At 37.3% G+C, this 18,126-nt stretch overlaps 1 protein-coding gene across 1 annotated transcript in view; it reads right to left on the bottom strand.

Moving 5' to 3' along the window:
- LOC150107934 (protein GPR107-like) overlaps positions 1 to 18,126 on the bottom strand; it is a 262,788-nt gene that overhangs the window by 216,064 nt on the left and 28,598 nt on the right. Inside the window, exon 3 of the mRNA XM_090415460.1 lies at positions 953 to 1,003. Coding sequence (XP_090271586.1) covers positions 953 to 1,003 — 51 coding nt within the window. The remainder of the gene's footprint in view (positions 1 to 952; positions 1,004 to 18,126) is intronic.

Here is an 18,126-nt window from a genome sequence, read left to right as displayed (position 1 = left end):
TGACATGTTGGGCTGATTCTTTAAGAATATAACGACCTGTGAATGTTGGTTTCCTGTATACTGTAGTTGTAAGAATATTTGAAGGTGATCGGATGAGGAGAACGTCTAAAAAAGAAAACTGGTTGTTTTCTTATAATTCCATAGTAAACTTTATGCGATGATGCAAGGAATTAATACTGTTTAAAAAAGGAAGGTAAAGCGTTTTTGCTGTGAGGACAAATAGTAAATATGTCATCCATATATCTTACCCAAAAAGATGATTGAGGGAAAATAGATGCGAAGAGGACTTTTTCTAAATGTTCTAAATAAAAGTTGGCTAAAGCTCTTCCTGGAGTTTATCAAATTCCGTGCAACTGTGATCTCTCTTATTTTGGACAAACTGGATGTTCTCTTGAAAAAGAATCCAAGAACATCAATCATCCATTCTTCACAACAAAACTGAAAAGTCTGGATTGGCTCAACACGGGATTGAAACTGACCACAGCATCCTTTGGTCTAGGACTCGCCTCTTACATAGATCCCATTATAGGTTCGAACGTTTGTTCAAGGAAAGAGTGGAGGCCTTGCTCCATTGCCCCAACCTGAATCGTAATGACTGTATATCAATATCAAAAATCTGGGAAAGTCTAATCAAGATTACTCATTATTTTTTTTTTTTATTTTTTTTTTTTAATAGCAAATTCAATCATGTTTCTACTTCAAAATATTCCGTTTCATACTTAGTGATATAACATCACGCGGCATGTGCTAATTTTAACAATCTATTGTTAGTGTTCTAGCTTGTATTTTTTAAATTGTTCTTGTAATACCACTGACGATGGTCTGCTATTTCCAGACCGAAATATTTGGTTAAATAAATCTTTCTTGTGATTACATGATTATATCATTCAGTCTTATGTCGCAAGTATCCTTGAAACAACAAACTCAACAGTAAGTATTATTTAATACTTACCAAGTATGGCGTAACGCTGTCACTAATTGTCCTGGTTAATGCAAAACCAAACTGCAAAGAAAAACCATAATATGAATAAAGTTTTGTATATTTTGTATACAAGATTGGATATTTAACTTAAAATATTTTGAGTTTAAATCAAAAAAATATTCAAATGGTATTTATCACATTACAATAAGCAGCACAAATAAATGATATACAGATGTTAATATTTTGGTTTTACCAAGACAGACAAAAATAAATGACATACTACTATGAAATAATCAGAAATTATAGTCGACTCAATATAACAGATTCATATGGATCACAAGAATAGTTTGCCCTAGTGAATATCTATTAGCACAGCACTATGCCTATGGGCTTCAGTCTGAAATCTTCAATAATTGTTGGAATAAGTGAATCAGTTATAGCAGTGTTTGAAACAATTGACTGTATACATTAAACTTATAATGAATATAGGAACAATAATGATCAACGAAAGAAATGATTAGCTGTAGTATTTGACATTAAAATAGAAACTTTGTGGAAAATAATTTTAAATATAGACATGAGAAAATTTCAAAACATAGTAATTTAAATCTTAAAACTACTGTGTTAAATAAATCTTTATAGTTCCACAAAGACTTATTTGTGTCTGTGGTCCTATAAAATGTTCTCTTAAGGAAAAAGAGAAATTTAAGTCAGAGTGAGCAGGGTCCATGCGGTTAGCCTAGTGGTTATGTGCTTTGCAACCACATGCCTGGAGAATTAGGGTCCTAGGTTCGATTCCCGTTGACGATGTGAGGAGCTTAAGGATCTTCCTCAGGCATAGCCAAGTTAGCCGGTCTTGGTGGACAACAGGGTTTTCATCCCTGCTGTCCACCAAGATAAAGTGGGATGAAAAACCCAGATAAACTGGGGTTTTTCATCCCACAAGCAGTGGGATGAAATTAAATTTAAGTTTAAGTTTTTAAAAACTTAAACCTTTCTGTTCCCGTCCCCCCCGAATATACGGTTTACCAAAAATCCATAAACCCAATTCCCCACTCAGACCTATAGTAGATGCCACCAATGCACCTTGTTACAGACTGTCTAAACAGCTGGCCAACTCTCTGTCCCCCCTCACCGGAAATTCAGCTTCCTATATAAAAAACTCGACCCACTTTAAAGCCCTCACAGAAAATTTAACCTTGAATAATACAGACATATTAGTAAGCTTTGATATCTCCTCTTTGTTTACCAATATTCCCTTAACTGACACTTTATCTCTCTTAGAAAACGTTTTCCCCCTCTGACATCTTAGATCTTTTTTCCTTTGCCATCAACTCTGGGTATTTCTCTTGGAATAACAAAATCTATAAGCAGATAGAGGGAACTGCCATGGGTTCCCCCCCCCTCTCACCCCCCCCCCCCTTGTCAATTTCTATATGGAAGATTTCGAAAAATGAGCCATAGACTCAGCCCCACTCAAACCTTCTATCTGGCTAAGATATGTAGATGATGTGTTCTCTATTTGGCCTCATGGCCCAGACACGTTAGACTCCTTCCTCGGTCATCTCAATAGCCTACACCAAGAATCCAGTTTACTATGGAAAAGGAAAAGAACAATTGTTTACCCTTCCTAGACACCTTAGTCACACGCCTGCCTAATGATACACTTGCCTTCACTGTATACAGAAAACCCACACACACAGGCAGATACATTCACAAACTCTCCCACCACCATCCCTCACAACAATATGGCATCATTAAAACCCTTACCAAGAGAGCCCACAATCTTTGTTCCAGTGGAACCGCCCTCACTACTGAGCTTAACCACATACACAGAACTTTCCTCTCCAATGGCTACAGCGAACAGAGTATCAAAAAAATAATCAATTCCTCCCCCATTCCCCGTCCCTCTCGTCAACAAGATTTTAAAAATGCCATCACCATACCCTACATCTGAGGCACTTCGGAAAAAATAGCCAAGATACTAAAAAAGTATAACCTACACACAGCATATAAGCCCTACTGCAAACTTGCTACCCTTATCTGTTCTACGAAAGATCAGCTCCCTCCTCTCTCTCTGCCTAGTGTTTACAAAGTACCCTGTTCCTGTAAGCTTGTGTACTTTGGACAGACAGGCAGATCAGCATCCCTCCGCCTGGAGGAACACAAGTCGTACATCATTAAACACAACTATGGCCATTCAGGCTTGGCTGACCATATTTTGGACACCACCCACAGAGTATCATGGAAGAAAACCACCATGCTCCACCACAGCAAATTCAAGAAAGAGAGGCTTTTCTTAGAAGCAGCAGCAGCTCTCAGAAACCAACCAAATCTTAACAAATACGGTTGCATTAAGCTTCCGAAGATTTGGGAAACACTCATCACCAGAGGTCCCACCTTACATTCCAGGCCACCTACTACCACCCTTAGAGGGCGCTCCACCTAGATACGACTTTAGTGTCACCCATGTGGTTGGGCTTAGTATTGTAAGTTTTTGTGTGCATGTTACATTAATTTTTTTGTAATCCCCGTAGATGTCCTAGTGACTAGGACGAAATATAGGAAGTATTAAATTCTATTTTAATTCTTTTTGAGTGTTGTAAAAAATCCATTAAACCTCCAACATAGTATCCCTTAAGTATGATATTCATGACTGTATCCATGTGTGTTCACAGGGCCAGTTTGCCTGCTTGTAGGATGAAAAACCCCAGTTTATCTGGGGTTTTTCATCCCAGTTTATCTTGGTGGACAGCAGGGATGAAAATAATGTCCTCACAGCACTTAAGCCTCTACACAAGAATTAAGGGATACAGCAGAGGAGTGGTGAACCAGTAATCCCTCATTAGGAGGGGACTCAACCCGTCCTAGACAGATGAGAAGGATAGAGTGAGCAGTAGATATTAAGGTATATTAATATGTTTTCAGAGGTGGATTGTTAACTCAAATACACAAATATTTGAGAAAAACTGAAGCGGTTTGAAAACAAAACCAAACTTAGGAGACTCAGTAGAAAAATCTGTAGAAAATTTGATGACTTAGCCAGGAAGGTATGTGGTGGAGTTATCTATAAAGACAGAAAAATCAGAACTTCATGGTGAACTTAGGAAGTTAAGAGACAATACAGGAAAATAAAAACTGTATACAATTAGCTAATGAAAATAAGACTTTGGTGAGAACAAGTTAAATATCACAAAGGTGACAAAATGAGAGATATGGGAAGAGGGGGGGAGACTCAGAAATGAAGGAAAGAATACTGCAAAAGGAAAGAGATGTTAAAGGTAACAAATACTGAAGATAAAGATATCCTGGATGTGGTCAGAAACAATTAACAGTGAAATGAGATATGCAGTGAAAGAATAATGGCAGAAAATATTCAAGAGGAAAACAATAAGGATTGTTTTCCTCTTGAATATAAGAACAATATTAATAACTTGGAGTACAAAAGCTAAGAAACCTGAAATAAGGAAATCCTTTCCTTTCATTTTGATAAAATCATGGAGATTACAACCATGTTAAGAATGATTACTTTACTTCATGGTTACATGGTGATCGAAATTCATCAAAAAAATTATGAAAACAACTACCGTGTTAGAGTAATACTGCAGTTTAAAATAAACCAAAATAAAAACTCGACGTTTCAACCTTCACATCAAGGTCATCATCTGGAGTATACACATATATACAAAGAAGCAAGCTGCACTACAATTTACATGGTATGCAAAAGTTACAGTGATCTGGTCAACCGTTAAAATTATTGGCTGACCACTGGTGAAAAAAAAACTTACTGCATCAATGCTAGAGTCCTGTTGTTATTATCTATTGGGTTATAAAAATAAATTAAGCTAGAAAGCAACATGTTCACACAAAGTCACTCATATAAATATACATATAAATTAAAACTACATGATTTATATAAAATAAGACCCAATGTATATAAGATTTTGAAACACCTAAATGCAGATACTAAAGAAAACATAAAATTAAACACCAAATTGAAATTAGAAGAATTTCTAAATTTCTACACAGAATTGTGGACAGATAAATATCTTAAAAAAGACAACTGGCAAACATTTAATGAAAATGAAAAGGAAATAACTAAAGAAGAATTAGAAATCAGCCTGAAAGAAACAAGAATGGAAAATCACCTGGAGAAGATAAGCTAGGTTCAGAACTGTATAAATATACAGGAACAAGATTCAAATAAAGACTCCTATTATTTTTTAATAAAATTTATACAACTGGTAGCCCCCCCCCCACCCCAATAGAATGGAATAAAGCAATTGTGATTCCTATATTTAAAAAAAAGGTAATAGAGATGACCCTAAAAACTATAGAGAAATAAGTATACTAAATTCCTGTTACAAAATATACAGCAGAATATTAAATAGCAAACTAATGAAATATTCCGAAAACTTCATTTTAAAAGTACAGAATGGATTTAGAAAAGGATGATCATGTATAGACCCAGCCTTTGGCCTAAAATTAATAACAGAGAAAATTAAGGGGATAATTGATCAACCTCGCCAGAAAAAAATAGCCGTTTGGCTTTTCATCTTAGTTATACTATGTTATAATATATAATATAGTGACACACCTTTCTGGCAATTGTATAGCAAAAGTATGTAGGTTCTTTTCACTTAAACTCTGATATTCTAGGTCTAGCTACTCACTGATGAGACCTCAAAAAAGGTTGAAACCGGTCTGGGTAGTGACCTCTCCTCATAATGTAAAACAGTACTACATCTCCTAAGAGCTGTGTGTTTTTACATTATGAGAAAATATCAAGAACAGTGAGGGAGCTTGCTCCACCTTTGCAACGAGTTGCTGTGGTGTGGCACTACCAAGTGGTCACTTACGTTTGGATACGCTGACAGTTCGTCGGCATGAAACGTTCAGATCGTAGTTTTCGATCTTAGTTTCGCTTACTGAAGAACAATAAGGGATTTTTATCCCCTTAATTGATCAACCTCGCCAGAAAAAAAATAGCCGTTTGGCTTTTCAATTGCAAAATATTTAAAAATAAACAGGTGTAATTAACTCTATATTTAAACCAAACCTAGTTCAAAAACAAACCAGACTAAAAGTATACAATACATTAGCCCTACCAGTCTTATTGCATGGAAGTGAAATCTGGACAATAAAACAAAAAGACAAACTAATATTAAGAACAGCAGAAATGAAGTTTATGAGAAAAACTGAAAAGTATACATACTCTATTTGATCACAAAAGAAATTAAGAAATTATGAAAGAATTAAACCAAGAATCAGTAACAGAAAAAATTAAAAAATAGAAACAACACGTTCAAAGAATGAAAATAGAAAGATTACCAAAACAAGCCTTAAAGTACAAGCCATTAGGGAAAAAAAAAACCAGGACGTCCTCTTAAACGATTCAACGATGACTTTTAAGGCCGGAACAGGCAACGCTAGGCCTAAATCCTTGATATGCATGATGATGATGATGAATTAAAACTGAACAGTATAGATGGTGGCCAATAAAAGCTGAAATAATTGCTTAGAGTCATAAAATCAGAATTTGCTGGAAAACTTGAACTTACTATTCAGCCCCCTTAGTTCAAGTTTTCCAGCAAACCCTGACTTATGCTACACAAATTTGATAGATTTGAGCTCAGCTAACCACCACACAACTTGCACATTCTCCACTCCTGATGCCATGTTTAAAACTACAACAGCCCTATCCAGCAGTGCCACCACATCGCTATGCAGGAAGAAATTCTGGATGAAACATGTAGTCTCTGGAATGTTCGTACAGCCCAAACCTTGCATATGTGGACAGCCTGTATTATCAGACCTTATATTTCTGCCTTTTTACTGCTTTAATCCAAGTATACTCCATGTAGAAAATTAGGGGAGTGCATATTTCAAATGAGGTTTCAAATCAAAGTCAATGCGAACAGCCTTCAAACCAGGAATAAGTTAACATTCCTGTTAACATACAGAAGTTTCTTCATCCACACAAAGACAGAATTCCATTTGAAAAATACCTGATTCTTCATCACATTCACATTGGTCAGATTGGAAAAAGTTATGAAATCCATAAGAAAACACCTAAGGCATGTGAAAGATAAAAGAAAAGGATTAAAGTGGTCTTATTGAACACTCACCTCTGCATGACATTTAATGGATTGGTCACCTATCAATGTGTTACTTAGAAGGAACTTAAAAGACATTTATTATGCTAATAACCCTCACAGGCATTACAAAACAATGCAAACCCTGTGCATGATTGTATTGAATGACATACATGACTAGCTATTGTTTAGCAATAGCTTACATTATTTATAGAAAAAATAATGGCTATTAGAAGTTTTCAGATCTTGTATGTTCTCTAGCATTTTTTTCTCTTAATAATGTATCTGTCAATGGATGAACATTATTAACAGATCTCCATGGACTCAATACTCATCACAAAAGGCAAAAACTGTTACAAAGTCCATCAAACCATGCTTCAAACTCATTCATTGTAACTGTATTTACCGCAATGTCAAGCAATGCATTCCACTCACCAACCACTCTCCATGCAAAGAAACTGCTCCCTTTATACCTCTACTTACACGCCTCATATATCTTCTGGGTATATCACCTTGTTTTACCCCTTTCTCATATTCTACAAAAAAAATTCTTCCACATTAACCTGGCAACAACTCTATACTAACTTAAATGTCTCAATCATATTCCTCCTATTCACAACTGCATCATATTTCACATCCCAAACTCCAGTTATGCTTTAGTCAGTCTTCTCCTTTCCAATATATCCTCATCACCATGAAACCAGGGGAGAGCAAATCAGTGCACACTAATCTATATGAAGCCTGATCAAGGCCTTGTACAATGGAACCAGAATCTCTTCATTTCTACAAATTAAAGTCCTCCTCATCATTCCCATAATCTGTGGTGATGTCTTCACAACTTGTGCAATGTAGCCTCTGAACTTCAGATCCTTGTCCACCACCACTACTCAAGATCTCTTATCTTCTCAACTTCTCCAAAATCCCCCCCCCCAAGTGTATACTTTGCATCCTACCAAATTTCAGACCCTTATGTTTAGCAACAATGAATTGACAGTTTCATATTGTTGCCCACTCATACAATCTATTCAAGTCCTGAAAGGCCATACATCTGCTTGATTCTTCATCACTCTCCACAGTTTTGCATAATCTGTAAAACAGTTGTATTATCACCAATTAAACATATCCCAATATCACTAATATACAAATTAAGTAACAATGATTCAAACACTGGCACCTGCACCACACCACTAGCAGTGTAACCACCACTAATACTTTCGTACTAGTGGTGGTTACACTGCATCCTAGATCTAGTACTCTTTACAATTTTTTAGTGTTCCAGTCACCAACAGATCTAGTACTTTCTTCCTTCCAAATAATAATAACAACAACATGAGAGTTGGACATATGAGTTTAATATTTTTCTCTTCTCTCCCACCTCCCCTATGTCACATTCAGTGACACAAGCATGATTTCTTTTTTTCCTTCCCCTCTCCCTGTTCACTAATCTTCTCTTCCCCCCACCCCCCTGATCTCATACTCACACAATCCGACTGGCATGAGACAATGAAAATATATTCTTCGCTATTCAAACACTTCTTGCACCTTATAAGATCATGACAACAATGAAAACAGGCGAAAAAAATTAAATATTTTAATATGAGTAACGCTTTTATTGATCCACAGCATAATTTGGATCCCATTATGTAAAAATTTTGCTCCACATTTAAAACTTAGCACACAACAATGGAATTGTCGGGATATTTAAACAGCCAGATGTTTAAAAAATTTCAAACTTCAACAATGAGATATAATTGATGTTGTATGAATTTCAATTCATTGCTCACAGTCGCAAATTGATTTGAAGTAGGTGACTATTCAGTACAATGGGTTTGAAGTCCAGTGTTTCTATTAATTTTATTAACAAAAACTTGTTCAGTTCTTAATCAAAAATATTATTATTTAGATTTTCCTTTTAAACATGGACAAGTGGCAAGAAAAACTTTCTAAATTTAAATCTGATTCTAAATCTCAGGGAAAAAAGCAAACGAAAGAATATTTTAAGCAGTGACAATAAATAAGGATAAAATAAGAAATCAACTAGGATGGCTGACTGATATCAATGCAGGACAAGGATCAATGCCCTGCCCATTTGAGCCCGCACAGCTCAATAGGGTGGTGACAACTCAAACTGTAGGGCTGGCTGCCACTACAGTGCGACATTGTCTCATATAGCCCAGTGTTGCTTCCGCACCCATGGGGTCTGTGTGTGTGAAGGCATGACACCGTGGTTTCCATTCGGAACAACCGCTTTAAGAACAAAGGTTGGGACACTGCAGTGGAATCACATTATAGGACCTCCGCAGGTTTGTGTAAGCCAGACTTAGTGATTAAAAGAGATGGTGACATTTGGGTAGTTGATGCCCAGGTGATGGGAACAGGTGCCCACATGCCTATAGCCATAATAATAAGGTAAACTATTATAAGAATAACCAAGATCTAGTTAGTAAGATATGGGAGGAGCATGGGAGAACTCCGAGGTTTACCAGCACCACCATCTCTTTACATGGCGTATGGAGCGCAGATAGCTATAAGGACTTAAAACAGCTTGGGCTTACACAGAAGGATATAAAAGTACTTTTCTTCAGGGCTCTACAGGGCACACTGGTGGCATGGCATTGCCACCAGAAGAACAGGCATAGGGTAAAACACTTGTAAAGGCTTAGGCCTATATCAAGTCTGGGCAAGATGTAAAGGTAGTACTGCCCATAATCAGTACAATAATCAGTACAAAGATTAATAAAAAAAATAATAATAAATAAATGGATCAGTGCTTGGTCCACTATTATTCAATCTATACATTAATGATATTAGGAAGGATATGACAAGCCAAGTGACATACAGCTATTTGCTGATGATGCAAAATAACAAAGATGGGAGATACTGAGACAAGGAGTGATGAGAGCTTGGTCCACCTTTGCTTGGAGTTGCACCACCTTACCTCAGTCCTGAAGATATGTTCAAGTGCAAACTTTGTTTGCCTACGCTTGGATAAAGGATTAAACTAAATTTATTAAAATTTATTATTTATCAAAGATAGGTAAGGTAATCAGGAATGCTGTTAATATGCAGTACTTGCAGAATGATTTCAATAGGCTAGGATTGTGAGCATGGGAAAATGGATCAGTTCAATGTCAGTAAAAGTAGTCATATAATTCGGCATGATTAGATATCCAATGGTGTATTATATCGGTGGAAATATTCTTGAAGAAACTGATAAGGCTAGGGATCTTGGAGTGCTAGTAGATAGGAAGTTGAAGTTCAGGGGCCATGTAGCAAAGATTGCAAATACAACTCAAAAGATACTTGCAATGCTGAAATGAGCATTCACATGTAAAGATAAGGATGTCATTTGCCGCTTTACAAGGTTTTGATAAGACCTCATTTGGACTATCGTGCACAGGTCTGGTCTGTTTTGTGATTCTGATATACTGGAGAGAGTGCAAAGGAGAATGTTAAAAATGATATCAAGATTGTGGAATACTGATTATGAAGACAGACAGACTGAGAATTTGTAGACTGCAGACACTAACCAACAGGAGAAAGAAGTGATATGATTGAGACTTGCAAACTTCTGAAAGGTTCACACAGGATTTCAGTTGATGGAATTTTTCAATTTATAGAGGGTGGGAAAAGGACAAGAGGGCATCCGTGGAAGCTGAGAATGAATGATGTTAAGAAGGGGAGTGAGGGCTATATTTTTCTCTCATAGGGTGGTGCATGATTGGAAGATTGCCATAGAATGTTCTGAGTGTGAGCACTGTGAATGAATTCAAGAATAAGTATGATAGCTAGTGTATGTAGCCTCTCTCGATAAGTCACTGACTCCCTGGAGGTCTCTCTTAATAATAACTACAAACTCCCTTGATGAATGGACTCCTTTTGACAAAAGAAAAATTTAAACATTCATCAGCTATAGATTTTACTATTTCTGGAGAGTTATTAAATTTAGCAAAATAAGGAAGTAATATTATAAAATGCCTTAATTTCACCCTGACCACTAGTGACCTTCCTCTTTCGATATAGTAACCCCATACACAACTTCTGATAGATGTCTGATAGCTATTCACCTATCCAACTAAGAGCCTCTGTAGCTCAGTTGGTATAGAAAAAGCCCTTTGGTCCGAAAGACCTGGGTTCAATTACCCTCCATAATACGAGGAATATGGAGGCCAAGGGCTTTTTCAGAATACGGTCTCATACAGAGGTAGAGGGTTTCTTTCCAACCAGAAACTCAGGTTTTTCATCCCTCAGAACAGGCAAACCAGACCTGTGAACACACACACGGATCTATAGTCATAAAATATACTTAATTCCTCATTAGGAGGACGTCATAAGGGACAGGTGAAGAGGGGCGGAACGGCATACAAAATAAATAACCTACCCAACTCAACTAGTCTGTCATCCGATCCTCTGCTTCAGTTTAGTTGCCAACTTGTGGTATAGCAATCTATCAAAAGCATTTGCAAAAGTGTACTAGAGTATATGCATCTGAGTTGTCCAATGCATTTGTGACTTTGTTATAGTACATAAGTTTGTAAAACACAATCTTTAACAAACACATGCTGATCAATACAAAGAATATCACTGTTATCAACACACTTTCGTATATCCTATAAATTAAAGATTCCAAGAAATTATATTCTTGGTTTCATCCTTTATCCAAGTGTAAGCAAACAGAGTGTGCAAGTGAAGTCACTTGATGACTAGCTTACTTATATACTGAGACTGATGATTCCATATCAATTTCCTTAGAATCCCATAATGTGATGCACATATCCTTACAGATACTAAGGAAATTGATGTGGAGTCATCAGTCTCAATATACAAGTAGCCCAATTGTGAAGTGACTTCATGTTTGAAGAACAAAACCAAGAATATAATTTCTTGGCATCTTTAATTTATAGTATAACCAAGTGAAAAAACTTTCAACTCTTGTATCCAATCTCTTACCAACCTCTCCAATACCTTACCTATGGATATACAAGATTGGTCTATAATGTTGCCTTAGCCTTGGAATAATTCTGCTTTCCTTCCACTCCTTTGAGACTTGTGCTGCTGCAAGACTTGTTAAACAGGTAGGGCAAGGCTGATACTAAATCTTTGGAACATTCCCTTAAGAAATATTCCCATGGTGATATTTCATCAAGTCCTATTGCCTTATTCACATCTAGCTTATTTAACTCCTCTTATACCTCCTGCTTAATCACCATTAAGTTTTCTCTCATTTCATTCTCTACAGTAGAACTTTTGATTTCACACTCTGAGAATAAAACATCTTGGTCAACTGCTGATTGAATATCTCTACTATGTCCTCTGCAGCAGTTACCAATCTCCCACTTTTGTCCAATAACATCATCTTACCATAATCATTCTTCTTTCTAGTTACCACATATCAAAAAAAGCTCAAGGATTATTCTTGGTCCAAACTGATAATATCTGCTTGTACTGGTAGAACATTATTATTATTATTATTATTATCACTCCATGGAGTCAGACTCATCAAGAGAATCCCTATCATGCCAAGCACTATCCAATATTTGTGCAGTATCTATCATACTATCTATCAAACATGCAGTATCTATCAAAGTCTTGACAGCGCTGCTAACTACACTCTTGCTCAGCTTGCAAGGATAGGTTTCTTGTCATCCCAAGAAACCTAGGTGATAAGATCTGCATGCAATATCAAGATGAGGTCATACTAAGGTTTATAAACAGATATAATAACCTGCTTGCTTCTACTTATCAGGATATTCTTCAGTAACCAAGCAACCTAATGAGCTGCTTTAATGACTTTTGCTATGTGCCCTCTAAACTTTAACTCCATATCCACTAAAACTCCCAAATCTCTGGCTTCATCAATTTCCTGGAGTACAGTTCCATCAATGTGGTATACATCTGGTAATCTTTTCACCCCAAAATGCATTACCTTACACTTTGCCACATTAAACTGACATCCATTCTCCTTTGTTCAGACTGCCAGTCTATCCAAATCATCCTACAAAATTTTAACACCATCTGTATTAACTATTGCTCTACCCAATTTTGCATCAGTGGCAAACTGTTGTTTGCCACTGATGTAAACAGTTCCTCTGAGATCCTTTCCTATATCATTAATGAACAAATTAAACAGTAGTGGTCAAAGCAGAGCTATGTGGCATGCCACTAGTCACAGGCCCTCCACTGGACTACTCCTGAATAAACTACTCTCTGATGTCTCTCCATTAACCACCCTCAGATCCACTTCAACTTTATACACATCTCCACGTACTGCAATTTACTAATTAGAATACTATGCAGTATCCTGTCAAAAGTTTTGCAAAATCCAGTAGTAATTGTAAACCCATTACCTTTATCCAACTTAGCTGTTACTGTATTATAAAATGTGAGCAAGTTACTGAGGCACAACCTGCCTTTCACAGAACCATGCCCCCCCCCATACAGTATACCATTTCTGTGTATCCATTCCTGTATTCCTGCTCTTGACCAACTCTTCTCCAGTACCTTGACAAGAACTACTGATACATTGATTAGTCAGTAATTGCCACTTCACTTCATGACTGGAATGAAACTTCCTTTATGCAATGGAACTATTTTTCCTAATGCAGAGCTGAGATGACATGGTCAGGGGCACTGCCAATTCACTAGCACCTTCTCGTAAAAGTCGAGCTGGTATACCACCTAATCCCATAGCTGTTTCACATCGATGTTCTGTAATCTGCTTTGCACCTCCAGTTCATTTACCTCACTTTCTATATAAGCATTTGCCTCTCTTGTTACTGCAATGGCCCCACCTGAATGATAAACTCTTGTAAAGCATTCACTTAGTAATTCTACTATTTTCCTGATTGAGTTATCTCACTACCATTGGCATTCATTACAATCATTCTGCCATAAACATTCTTCCTTTTACTTGCAACATACCGAAAGAAACTGTTTGGGATCATCTTTGGCCTGCACTGCTGATTTCCTTTCATACTCTGCTTTGGCCTTTCTTACCACACTGGTTTACTCTTTTAGCCTATGCTTTGTATGACACATGTGCAGGCTGATCACCTTTTTTGTTGAATTACCTCCACAATTTTTTCTTTTACAGCTTCAGCTTAACGATGATATTCATCCATTTAATGCCCCCTTGATTTATTATCATCAGATTTCATGTATAATCCCCTCATTCATCCATTTTATACCTACCTACCTCATTCGGCATTTTGACCTTCGGAATAATTCACACATTGATGTTGTTAGGTATTTCTTTGTCAGTTTCCAAGCTGCATTTATTTCCTTACTGCTCAACAGCTCATTCCATGCTATAGCTCCAAGCTATCTGCTAAGATGTCATAATCACCAGCTTTGCACAAGATGATCAACATTAAAGTATCCCTGTTTAAGGCCTAGTAGAACAGCATCCATTGATCAAAATGCTGCAAAACTTTGCAGAAATACATTGTGTATGATGCAGAAGCAATATCTGAGAAGAAAAAAAAAAATAGTTCCAAAAGTTAGTGTTTACAAATACACCTGTTGGTGTATTTATTATTATTATTATTATTATTATTCAGGCCTCCAGGGAGTCAAAAGACTCATCGTGGGAGGCCCTTCCTAAGAAACACAAAATCTATCAAGACTCATCGAGGGGAGGTCCCCCCTAAGAAACACAAAGTCTATCATACCAATCCTTGAACTCATTGACCGTTCTCGCTCTCACCACTCCATCAGGCAATGCATTCCATGGTTCAACCACCCTCCATGCAAAGAAACCACTCCTCATCCTCTTGCTCACAGTTTCCTTTTGTAACTTCCAGTGATGGCCTCTTGTCATCATTTGTAAACATTAAATGCATGGAATTTGCATATCAACTCAGCAGGTGCCAGGCAGGTTTACAAAGATGGACATAGGATTTTTCCTTTCATTCTGGTAGTTAATACTGTCCACAGTGATGGCACTAATCTTGTCCCAACATACTTTGCTTGTGCAGCTGTACTACCTAAACAATTGCAATGCTGTTGATGCACTCTGCAAATTTCGTCACCTGAATAAATGTCAATGAGGTCCACTACCTCCATGTGCTCTCCACCAAATGATTAGTCATTTTGAAGAAATGGGATTGTTGGGAGAGTTAGGCTGGGTAGAGGTCTCAAACCAATCAATTCACAATAAGTAAATGAATGAAGTTGCTACTGCTGTTGTGGAGCAGGCCATGAATAACAGCCATGTTTCCTGCAGTGCACATGCTGTATTAAGACACATGGATGCCTTACACAACTATCTGGAAAATTCTATGGAATATTCTGCATTTTGACCCATTCAAGATAATCAGAACACAGGAGTTGTGCTCACAAGACTTTGAAAGTCAACTGGCATTCGAATGAATATTCCTTGCTCAAGTGGAGTTGTATGCTGTGTGGCTGTGGATGATTTTGTGAGGAAGATGAGGCTCACCTTCAACTGAACAGAGATGCGAATACTCAACTGCCAGGTATGGGCTATGTAAAACCTACAGGCAATCGAACAAATTCCTTTGCATTCACCAAAAGTTACTGTCCGGTGTGGATTTACAGCTTCGTTTATCATTGGACTATTTTCCTTTGAGGACATCCACCAGTAGGTCCTGTGAGCTGCTCAGTTACTGCCGAGAGGTGTCACAACAGGATAAACAATTTTGTTGTGTCACAGCTACAGCAGCACCTGTGCATAGATCCAGTCATTTTCATGTAGGATAGGGCTCCTCCACACACACACACTAGTCAATCCATATAGGAGGTTCTTCGATAACCTTTCACCACAGCAGCTCCTGTTCATGGATTCAGTTATTTTCAAGCAGGATGGGGCCCTTCCACACATTGGTCAATCCATACAGGAGGTTCTTCAAGAGCATTTCACCTAAGCCAGTTATCAGCTGTGCATTTCCCACTGCATGGCTGCCTCATTCACCTAATCTGACCACGTGTGAATTCTGGCTCTGGAGATTTCTCAAAGACAGGGTTTATTGGGATCATCCTGATAACTTGCCAGCACTGAAAGACGGTGCTGGCAAGTTATGACAACATGTGAGCGATATCAATCCCAACCTGCTGCATTCTGCCATTGAATACAGTGTGCCTGTGAATGCATAATGCAAGTGAATAAAAATGTATTATTTATGTTTGTGTTACTTTGCTCTTTCATGCATACAGAAAAATGACCACATCTACATTTGGAACATCATACATCACCCCTGGTGGTGAATTTTGGAACTATTTTCTCGGATATCACTTCCACATGACACAATATATTCCTGCAAAGTTTCACAGCATTTGGATCACTGAGCGGTGCGCTACAAGGCATTAAAGAGGGATACTTTAATTTTGATCAATTCTGTGCTTCTACATATCTTTTCCTAAGAGAAGTCTTTATATGGCTAGCTACAACCCATGTGATCACATTTTGATCACTCTCACCAAGTGAAGGGAAATGAGAAATCCACTCACAATTACATCTGCTGATGGAATGATCAGATCTGAAACTCTCAATCCTTACATGCACTCTTTCACATACTGCCTGAGACAGTTTTCTCTCAAGAACTAGAGAAATTCATTCTCCTTATTTCCAAATGCTCTCTCTCTTCATTCCAATCTATAATTAAAATCACCTATAATAATCACCCTTCCTTTGTTCACTAACCCAAGTTGCATACACCTTCACCACCCTCTATATTTCCTGGCAGATAGCAACATTCAACTAAATATCTCTTACTGTCAACCTTAACCTAACACTACACTGTCTCAAAACCATTGCCACTATTTCCATTTTCATGTCTACTTTATGTGGGCATAATTCCTCTGCTATCATCAGCAGTGCTCCCCCTCTTTTCTATCCTTGTGAAAACCAACTGCACCCTTCCATTTCTATTCCTATTAGGATATTATCTTCATTCAACCATATTTCACTTATTCCAATGATTGTGGGATGAATAAACTCAATCAGTGAAACAATTTCATCTCCCTTATTTCTGATGCTCCTGGTATTTGTAAATAAACACAGCAATCCATTTTTAGGTATATAACCAGTTTTTCCCAAGCCTTTTGTGTTTTTGTGATTTTCTCACCACACCTGCCCTTGTCTAATCATCTTTATTACCACTTACCAAATATCTGCTCAGTCTCGACTACTCCACTCACATCCTGATCTATTCCATTTCTATGCTGATCGTTCCCATACATACATTCACAACTTCCAATATCTATTCTCCCTGTCCACCTGGGCTCTCCCCAACATTTCCCTATTCTTCTTGCATTCTCATTCTCTCTTCATCTCTCACACTATACTGTTTCCATTGCTGAGCGCTTCAGTCTCTTCCAAACCACTCTCACAAACTTTTATTTCACATCTCACTTCTGATCTCTTGCTTGCATGACACACACACACACCACTTCAATCTAGCAACAGTTTCTCCAGCTCACTCACTCCAAAGCCAAATCAATCTGTCAAGTATGTATACTTCAATTCTTCCCTCAAATACATGCTATACCTCCACAAACTGCACTCCCTTCTCCTCACACAGCTCTGACATCACACCATTCATTATTCTGGCTCTCCATCTCAACTTGTCATTGTTATACCTTGGCAACACACTAACAGCCTTTCCCACTATACTGTTATCTTTCACTCTCCTCAATAACCTACTAATATCTGGCTCTGCATTCTCCTTATGTTGCTTAAATTATTTGTTCCCACAATCACTACTAATTCTCTTGCTCATTTCCTCTTCATGTCCAAAGCATGAATTATCTTGATCATTCTCTCTCTCTCTCTCTCCTGTCAAGCAGATCTTATGGACACTTCATTAACCAATCCTCTAACAATGGAATTCTCCATACACTGCTATTCTTGAATAATTCATCACCTCTTTATTCTTTCATTCAAATCTTCTTTTGAACTCTTTCATTTGTTTCCACTAAACATCTAATATCAGTCTGCATATTCTTCATTTCATCTCAAAGTATTATGTCTAATTCTTTTAAATCTATGAGATTATCCTGCACTGTTTATTTGTATGACTTATTAGTCATTGTAGTGTTTTGATTACAATCATGTTAATTACCTGTGTTCTCTGGCCAATTTTTTTGTCT

Source organism: Typopeltis vanoorti, chromosome 3, assembly GCF_054136105.1.
Source record: "Typopeltis vanoorti isolate ZY-2024b chromosome 3, IOZ_Tvanoo_1.0, whole genome shotgun sequence".
Classification (NCBI taxonomy): domain Eukaryota; kingdom Metazoa; phylum Arthropoda; class Arachnida; order Uropygi; family Thelyphonidae; genus Typopeltis; species Typopeltis vanoorti.
The sequence above is the reverse complement of the archived record's forward strand: the minus strand, read 5'-3'. Positions and strand labels throughout refer to the sequence as shown.